Raw genomic sequence first — 10,256 nt, 5'->3', positions numbered from 1 at the left:
CACACCCATCTTTTTTTTTTTTTAGGGGTCCTGGCACTCAGGGTAGGTCTCCATGCTTATGAAGAAATGCCTTCCCCTCCCCAGTTCTGCCTCCTGTTCCGAGCACCTGAAAGCTTAACCACACCTGCCACCACATCGCCACCACACCTGCCACCACATCGCCACCACACCTGCCACCACACCTGCCACCACATCGCCACCACACCTGCCACCACACCTGCCACCACATCGCCACATCGAGACTGTGTTCTCTGCTGTGCTCTGTCGGCTGCATGGAGAAATCTTCTTACCAAGTGGATATGAGGAGGAAAAACATGAGGACTGAGAAGAAAGTAGCAAACCGAAGGAAACTTTGCAAATACAAATATAAAAACACAATAGAGGGAACCACCATAGTTGATTGTAGCTGAGCCACAGATTCGAGTTTTGGTCTCCTGGCCATCCGTGAAAGAGAAAGGTATCGTTTAGCCTTATCAAATAGAAATAAGGACTGTTTAAAATGCTAAGCAACATATTGTATTACTGAATTCTAAAGGAAACCACATACATGAAATTTCACAAGCAAGGGTGACAGCATTGTACACCGCCTGCCTGCCCTTGACACTGCCCCTCTCGTGAGCTTCCTGACACAGTTTCTGTACTTCAAGAAAAGTTTAAAATATAATACAACTTTTCCTCCCAGGGGAGCTAAAAAAAAAAGAAAAAAGAAAAGAAAAGTAACCCAGGGTCAAACTTGATCCAATGCTAGGATGAGCCCTCCTGGAGGAATCAAGATTTAGTACGAGGCAGTAGTGGTCACAGGCAGCTCTATAGAACTTCAGAGCGCTGTCGGTATGAGGCCGATGAGCCGAGCTGACACCACAGAATCGAATGTGGTGAATAACTAGTGCTCTGTCCTTACCATAGGAAAGGGGCCGAAGGTCCACTATGAGTTGGCCTGGCCAGATTCAGCCTGTCTATAGGAGGAGGAACCTCTACTGTTTGTCAACCCTGCTCCAGTCTATCCGCGTGCTGGCAACGAGTGGCCCTTGTTGGGGACTGGCTGAGTGCGCTTTGATAACAGTGTTGCCTTTCAAGTTGCCTTCTGAGGGAACCTGCTGCTGCTGTCTTCCACCCTTCCTGACTTTTGATTCTGTAATTCACTGTGTTTATTTGGTATTACTTCTAGTTTTAGTTACTCTCTAGTCTCGTTTTGTTTGTTTGTTTGTTTAGTTTTGTCCTTTAATATAATAAAATACCATGTGTTTGTTTGATTCTGAAAGGAGTGAGATAAAGATTTGCCAAGCAACATTGTACTTTGACATGTGGAGACTTATCAAATGAACTCTGTTGTATTTGTTTTAACAGTCTGTGATTTGGAATCTCTTACAGTATTAGAGGCATAACGTGATACAAAGGTTTTGGGAGGCATGTAATGCTGAAGTTAAATGTAGTATTTATTGGTCTTTTTTTTTTTAGGCATGACTATTTTAATCCATATGTTTTTTCTACTTTTTAAATTATTTTAGATTTATTTTATGTATATAAGTATTTTACCTACCTGAATGCCACATGCATGCCTGGCACCCACAAAGGTCAAATGCCCTAGAATTGGAGCCATGTGGGTACTGCGAACTAAACCAGGGTCCTCTTACAAGAGCAGCCAATGCTCCAAGCCACTCAACCATCTCTCCAGTTCCTGTTTATCTTGTTCTAAAAAAACAACTACTTTGGGGGCTAGAAAGTTGACTTGGCAGTGAAGAGCTCTCGTTGCTCTTGCAGAGGATTCAGTTCAGTTCCCAGCACCCACACAATGGCTCACAACCAGCCCTAACTGCACCCCAGGTAATTGAATGTCCTCTTCAGACCTCTAAGGGTACCACACATGCACGTAGAACACAAACATACACGAAGGCAAAACACTCATATGCATAAAGTCAATCTAAAATTTATTTTAATGCTTCTTTGTTTGTCTGGTTTGGTTGTTGTATTTTTTGAGACTGATAGCCCTGGCTGGCCTCAAACTTGTAGTAATCCTCCTGCCTCAGCTTCCCAAATGCTAGGATTACAAGTGTGTACCACCATGGATAGCTAAGAATAATAGTCCTTTCAATTCAATGTTTGTTTGGTTTGGGTTTTCAAGACAGGGTTTCTCTGTGTATCCCTGGTTGCCCTGGAACTCACTCTGTAGACCAGGCTGGCCTCAAACTCAGAAATTTGCCTGTTTCTGCCTCCCAAGTGCTGGGATTAAGGCATGTACCACCCCTGCCCGGCTCAATGTTTATTTTTATATATTGTTGGTAAATTAAATATTGGTGTTCCCTTTGAAACAGTGAGAGCTCGTGTGTGTGTGTGTGTGTGTGTGTGTGTGGTGTTTAACCATGTCCATTTTTCAGTTCACACAATTGAAGGGGCCATTTTGCCTTACTGGAGGCATAGGCTATCTTGAATATTTTGGCTAAGTTTTCACTCCTTAGGTGGCAATAAGATGAAGAGGAAATGAGTAACTATTTCTTTCGGCCTATATAACTTTAAAAAAAAAAAATCAAATCTCTACATGAATTGTATCTGGAGCAAATAGTCCCTTTGTAAAGCTTAAGTTGCTCTTGTAGGTGGTCTCCTAGAACGTAGTTTCATTTTATAACTCCAAGTGCCTTGGCTCCATGCCTGACCTCCCAGGTTCCAGACATTAACAGTAGACCCCACTCATTAAGGAAATAACACCTCCCTCCAAAACAACCCCTAGAAAACATGGCTAATGTTCCTAATAAGTCACCCAGCCATGTTCACATTGGACAGTAGTAGCCTGTGAGGTTAGCAGGGGCTCAATCCTTCAAACCCACCCTGCTCTTTATAAGGACACCGACTCTTTTCCCAAGTTGCAGATGAGAAGCAATATTGGGTTTTGTTATTTCAAAGAAGAGGTGTTAGAGATAATCTACTTGTTTATTTGATTTATTCTGTTCAATGTAGAGGTTAAGGGATATGGGCAAATCAGGCACCTTTAATCTCAGCACTCTAAAGGCAGAGGCAAGCAGACATCTGAGTTCGAGGCCTGCCTGGTCCACATAATAGGACCGTGTCACAAACAAACAAAATTAAATAAGGGCAAAACACCTGGAGGCAGAGTATCAATACCAAGTTTTTACTACATTTGAAAAAAGTATCTGCTTTGGAAGCCAAGTGTCTATTAAATAATACATTATACCGTCTAAAATTACTGCACTAAATACAGGATGACTAAAGTCTGGCCAAGATTTCCATAAAATAAAATTCAGAATGTCCATAATTCAAATGTTCCACATAAGAAGGTAGAGGCTTTGGAGGAACTGTGACTTAATTAAGCAGGAATAAAACAGAAAGAAAAGGGAGAGTTTGGGGAGCAAAAGCTGGGGAGGTCTGAATCGCAGGCGGGAGGCTATGCTCTGGGCCAAAGTGGAGATGCTGGGGGTAGAGTGAGGGTCCATGATGGAACAGATGGGTTATATGAGGAAGTGGTTTTCAATTATATTTTGAGCGCTCCCACAGAACAGAGGCTGGTCTGCAGGGGACATCCCTGAGCACAGTGGTGTGGCAGGTCCATCAGAAAGTCCCCTGCTGGCACACAGTGGAGCATGTCGGGACAGGCCATAATGCCAGCTGGATGGCATGTGCCCAGTGAATTACTGGCCATGAGATTTTTTGTTGGGTTTTTTTTTTTGAGAGAGAGAGAGAGAGAGAGAGAGAGAGAGAGAGAGAGAAAGAGAGAGAGAATGAGAGTGTGAGATCAGAGGACAACTCACTGAAGCCATTTTGTCATTTCTTTGGGAATTGCATTCAGATCATCAGACTTGGTGACAAGTTAAGCTGCCTTTCTACCCCTGGCTATGAGATTGGAAAATAAAGCAGGCAAATGGGTACATCTTCTGTCACCAAGGAGAAGTCATCAGGCCTGGGGACAGATTGAATGGTCTAGGGGTAAGATCTGACTGACCCATGCAGAGGGGGACCAAGATGGCCTCAGTGAGTTCTACCCTGAGGATACTGGATTGCCTGTGTGAAAGGCAGTGCCTTGACGATGGGCAGAATCCAACGAGAAATGCAGCGCGGGTGAAGTGTGCGGATGTGACTATTTAAAATACAACCGTGGTGGGTAATTCGAGGGATTGTTCCTCGTGTGCACAGTGAGGATCGGCAAACGGCTGCCCTGGGAATTGAGCTCTGCTTACAGAGTTGTATTCAGCGTTCCAGGAGGTTTGATTGTATTCTAAAAACCCTGGGCTCTGTGGCATGGCTAAAAACCCCAGAACCAGAGACTGGGAGTCGGTTCTTCTGGTAGGTGGCAATCACCAGATTCTGTTGCTAGGTAAGGCAGAGATTGTCAGTGGTGTCACTCCCAGTTGCCGAAGATAAAAAGCCCCCAGCAGGACTGGCCATTTCTCTTCTGACCTGGGGACATGAAGCCACAAACCAAGGCCTAAGGAAAACACCAGGAAAGTACCGTCTCAAAACAAACACATATAAAATAAAAGCTGTGGGCAAACTAAAAATAGAGATGTCAATATTTACTCAGAGAAAAACAGGCTCATCAACCAGGACTGTAGCTCAGTGGTGGAGAACTTGTAAAAGGCCCCAGGTTCAAGCCACAGTACAACAGGAGAAAAAAAAGAAAGGCAGGCTAGAGAGGTGGCTCAGCAGGCACAAACCCTCTCTGCTCTTGCAGGGGACCCAAATTTGGTCCCCAGGGCCCACGTCAGGTGACTCACACCCTCCTATAACTCCAGCTCCAGAGGTCACAGCGCCTTTTTTCTCACTTGAGTAGGACACCTTTACTTATGTCCACCTACACACATGTGCATACACTTTAAAAAAAATCTTTTCAAAGAAAGAAAAATAGTCCTGTCTCAGCCAGGCATGATAGCACGGCCATGTCTGTCTAACACGGGCTCTTGGGAGTTAGAGGCAGAGGCCTAAGATTACAAACTCAACGCCAGCCTGGGCTACATAGCAAGACCAACCTGGGCTACATAGCAAGACCTCCATCTTAAGAAATGAAACAAGCCAGGCGGTGGTGGCGCACGCCTTTAATCCCAGTACTTGGGAGGCAGAGGCAGGCAGATATCTGAGTTTGAGGCCAGCCTGGTCTACAGAGTGAGTTCCAGGACAGCCAGGGCTACACAGAGAAACCCTGTCTCGCAAAAACAAAAACAACAAAACAAAGAAAAAAAGAAACGAAACAAAATTTTACAGTAGCAAAATCCGACATAACAGAAAACTGATCAAGGTTAACACAAACACTGATTTCTGTTGATAATATGTGCCCTAGGTATACCATGATAACAATGTTACCTGGCCTCTGTGGTTTCTTCCACAAAACCCGTACCTCTGGCTAATGGTGAGAAGAGCATACATAATTCATAATGGTGAATAGAGAAACATCCTACCGTACACCTGGCCAGTATACTTGACCAGTACTCAAAGCTGTCATAATGACCTTAGCATCAAGGAAAGTATGGAATGTCCAGGCTAGAGAGAACGGAGACGTTCTGTGAACAGAGCACGGTGTGCTCGCTGGGAACCCGGCGCCTAGGACTATGTGAAAACGAAGGAAGCCCCGGCTCCCAGTGTAAGATAATCGTGGGGAGCTGTGTGGAGTATATAGAAATTATTTGTATACTTTTCTAACTTTTCTGTAAAACTTAACTCTAAAAGGGACTTTTTAAAATAATACAATAACAGTGAGTGGTGACCCTGGTCTTTGAGTTTGAGGCCAGCCTGGTCTGTGGAGTGAGTTCCAGGACAGCCAGGGTTACACAGCGAAACCCTGTGGGGGGGGGGGGGGGGCGATACTAGTAAGTGCTTGAAAAAAATCAGGATATTGTTTTATTATTATTATAAATTATCATTAATAATAATCATTAATAATTATTCTCATTATTGTTGTTATCGTCTTTTTATCTGGCATAATTTTTCATCAGATATGATTTGATTATGTAAGAACAGAGAATGAAGTCATCTCTCTGGGGATATCTTGAAGTAGGTGAAGGTTACTTCAGGAAGTGTAATTTCAGAGAACTGTTTGCCACAGTGTTGTATGCAATGCCAAACACTCAGAGAGTAACCAACGTTTATAAATATTGTGGGAATCTGCGACATTGGGAATAATAGTGCTGAGTGACCTTCAAGGACAAGCATCCCATTGGGAACACAGATATTAACTAGAAGGCCTCTTCTCTCATGACATAGCTGTCTGTTCTTTCCCTGTGGGTTTACTAATCTTAATAAGTGCATTCGAGTCCTGTTGGTAATTTAATTTTATAAATGCTTAGCGTTATAGTTGATAGGTATTTGAGAATTTCACACATTTGTGCAGTGTATTTTGATTCTCTCTCTCTCTCTCTCTCTCTCTCTCTCTCTCTTTCACACACACACACACACACACACATACACACACACACACCCCACTTTGCCCTCTTGAGTCCTCTGGGGTCCAGCCCCGCCCCATGCCTAGTTATTTTAATGTATGTCATTACTAATGCTGAGTTACTGCCTTCATCAGAGCTCTGTCATGTGTAAAAGCCAGCGCTGCTCCAGCTGGTAATCTGAAGTGTGAAGATTTTTTTTTTTTTTTTTACCCACAACATTGTATGTGTGTGTGTTAAGTTTGCTATCTACAGATGAACAAATATGAACTTTCTTTTATTTTTCTTTCTTTCTTTTTTTTTTTTTTTTTTTTTTTTGGTTTTTTGAGACAGGGTTTCTCTGTGTAGGCCTTGGCTGTCCTGGAACTCACTCTGTAGACCAGGCTGGCCTCGAACTCAGAAATCTGCCTGCCTCTGCCTCCCAAGTGCTGGGATTAAAGGTGTGCGCCACCACTGCCTGGCTGAACTTTCTATAATAATGAAAGTGGGATTCTCTCCAGCTGCCGGGGATGGGACAATTTTTACCTTTGATTTCCTTTTTCTTTTTTAGTGTTCTTCAGGAAAAAAAAAAATTGGGGGAGGTGATGATAAAAAGAGACTTTAAAATCCTTTCCCCCACCCCAAAGCAAAGTTTTTATTACCATGAAGCTGCTATCTAAATCATTAAAATGGCCTTTTTGCTTAAAAATATGTTTCTTACTTAGCTTCTCGGGATACACGTGGTTTCCGGGTGACTTTGCAGACATTTGAATGTTACCATCCTCATGTGTTTCCTGAGTTAAATCTCCAACTGTTAGAATTAATCAAATTCATCGGGTTTTTCCTTTCAGGCTGGTGTTTGGAATGCTCTATCCGGCGTACTATTCCTACAAAGCCGTGAAGACGAAAAATGTCAAGGAATATGTAAGTAAAGTTTCCCTGGTTCTCATTGAGTATCAACACAAACCGTGGGAAGTGCTGCTGTATTAAAGAATTAGATTGATGGGTTTGGTCTAAAGGGTGACGTGAGGGTTGTTGTGAAAATAGTTATTTTCTTAAACTGGCATTTTTAACTGACAGTAAAGCTTCAAATGGCATCCATTGACCATTGGCACCTGGAGTTCAGATTTTCCCAAGAGTGGTGACGGAGGGCTCCTAATGGCCCGAGTCCCAGTGGAATAAGGTTTGTGTGCCTGCTTAAGGTGCTCTGGAGGGAAGGTGGTAGTTTTCCAGCCTTGGGATTTTACAGATGCGCCATGAGTGTATCTCTCACATTGCACAAAGCATCCTCTTTCATGGCTTTCATCGCACTTTTGATTAAACACACCCCTACCCATCCACGTTGACTATTGCAGGCTTGAAGCAAACTTTTTTTCAGAATAGGTTTTTTATTTCGTTTTTTGCTGTGTGTGTGTGTGGGGGGGTGTACAGCTTGGTGCGCATGCATATGGAAGCTGAAGGGAGATGTCTTCTCTCTGGGAACCTGTAGGTAACTGGTACAGTTAGGCTAGGGAGCCAAACAGCCTAGGCGTTCTTTCCCAGTCTCCCCAGTTCAGGGGTTGTGAGCATGTGCCACCGCACCCATTTTATGTTGTTTGGGAACTCTGAACTCAGGCCCTCACACCAGCCAGCTGGCGCTTCATCCACAAAGTATAACAGAGTATTAGCATACACTTCCTCGCCGGTGAGTCTTGGCGTGGGTTTCTGTTTTGCTGGAGTACATTTCCAGACTATAACAAATGTAAGAAATAAGCAGCCAGTACGGAGATAACTCACATCAATAACTGTGGCACTTTTTTTTTTATTTGTTTGAGGGAGCCAGAATATCCATTTCAAAAAAAAACCCCAGAGCAATCCGATTGCACTTAGAATTTACACAATGCCCCGCAGACAACAGACACCATCTCCTTCCAGCTCCCCTCAATCTGAAAGGAACTGGAGGCCCATCAGGGGTTCATCCCTCCCCCACCCACTTCTCCCTGGAGTCGTTCCCTTAAATGGAATCTTAGAGCAAGTGACCTGTTGGGATTGGCCTCTCTCAGCCGCTGAGCTGTGTTCTAGGTCCATCCATGTTTTTACATGTTTCAGTGTTCCCTGTGTTCAGTGTACCCTGATGGTAGGAACAGTGCTCCATTGTATTGGTGAAACCAAACAATGGCTTGTTTATCCACTCGTTCGATGACAGACGTCTGAATTGTTCTGCTTCTGTCTTTTGGCTGTTACGAATAACGCTGGCACAGACATGCCCGTGTGAGCATCTGTCTAAGTGCCTGTTTGGGGCTCTCGGAGGTGTATAACTATGGTTCTTTGTAAGGGCCTTGGATGGCAGCCTCATCCTCCAGCCCTGCGTGTGATCACAAAGATCAGAAAGACAGGCTTGATTCTTGTGTCTCTCTGCAGGTATCTGAGGTTACATAGAGCCAGTTGCCGTAACTTTTGTAATTAACCTATTCAACTTTTATAGTCACGTTTCTCTTTCATATAAGGCCAGGATTTGTAATGCTGTGCGCGTACGCGTAGACCCACACACCGCAGTTATAAATGGTGGAATACGTTTATGAGAGGTGAAGAAGTTAGCTGGGTGAGCTCTGGAGTTTTTAAACCCTTTTATGATACAGATCTCTTGGATCCAGGACTGGGAAAATAGTCTTAAGACATGGAAGCGTATTAAGTCATGCTAATTTAAATTCATTTTATAAGTAGCTTGAAGGAGCATATTTCAATAGGTGCCGTAATAAATATTTCAAGTGCTGTGTTGTACTTCTGGCTTATATTAGTTTTTAAACAACACTTGCTTTCCATTTCCAGTGTTTCTCAAGCGGCCTGTGGTGAAGGACCTGTGTGTTTTGTGTTTTGTGGCCCTGGGGATGAACCAGTTTGGTTTTTGGGTTTTTTTTTTTTTTTTCCTCCTGGAAGTCATTTTCCATTACTTTTGTAAAAATACAGTAAAAATGAGCCACTAGTAAAACAAAGATGAAAACCTCCAGAGCCATAGGCGTGTACCACCGATTATTATTCGTTTCTGTGGACATGACATACCGCTCTACTGTGGAATTCTTTACTTGGAATCCTCTTTCCAATGGTAAAGAAGTATGAATAACCCCTCGTCTCTAAAATGCCTTGAGAATGTGAGCCATGGAGTACACTACTGGCCTAAGCTTCATGAACGTGAAAGCTCCTTTTCAGTATTCAGTGGGATCGTCTCTGATTCTAGCTAACTACAGTGGAGAAACTGGGAGGTATGTCTTTCAGCTGTGGGCTCATCTCACCTTTAAAGCATTCCAGGGCCTGTTGTAGAAGCCCAGGCCTGCAGTGCTAGCACTCTGGAGGATGAGGCAGGAGAATCACTGAAGACTTGGGGTTAGCATGGACTACAGAATGAAGAGACTCTATCTGTCCCAAATAGAAAACAGATAGGTAGACAGCCAGATAGATAGATGCCCTGCCCCCGGGGGTACATTGACAAGGAGACAGGCAGGCAGATAGGAAGGTAGATAGAGAGACACAGATTCACTATCCCAGATGGATGGATGGATGGATAGATAGATAGATAGATAGATAGATAGATAGATAGATAGATAGATAGGAAGGTAGGTGGGTAGATAGATAGATAGATAGATAGATACATACATACATACATACATACATACATAACAAATAGATATATAGATAGATACATAGATGGTAGATACATACATACATACAGATATACATGCATACATACATACATAATAGGAAGATAGATACATAAATACAGACACATACAGAATAGATGGATACATACATATATAATAGATAGATAGATAGATAGATAGATAGATAGATAGATAAATAGATACAAGTGGTTAAGTAGATAGGCAGACCAATAAGCAAGCTAAATGGACAGCAATAAGAATG

The 10,256-nt window shown here is 43.1% G+C and overlaps 1 protein-coding gene across 1 annotated transcript in view; it reads left to right on the top strand.

Annotated features, from left to right (window-relative positions):
• Reep3 (receptor accessory protein 3) overlaps positions 1–10,256 on the top strand; it is an 86,257-nt gene that overhangs the window by 26,932 nt on the left and 49,069 nt on the right. The window contains exon 2 of the mRNA XM_031348644.1: positions 7,211–7,283. Within this exon, the coding sequence (XP_031204504.1) occupies positions 7,211–7,283 (73 nt within the window). The remainder of the gene's footprint in view (positions 1–7,210; positions 7,284–10,256) is intronic.

The sequence above is a fragment of the Mastomys coucha genome, unplaced genomic scaffold (genome assembly GCF_008632895.1).
Source record: "Mastomys coucha isolate ucsf_1 unplaced genomic scaffold, UCSF_Mcou_1 pScaffold3, whole genome shotgun sequence".
Classification (NCBI taxonomy): domain Eukaryota; kingdom Metazoa; phylum Chordata; class Mammalia; order Rodentia; family Muridae; genus Mastomys; species Mastomys coucha.
Note: the sequence above shows the minus strand (reverse complement) of the source record. Positions and strands in the feature narration are given on the sequence as shown.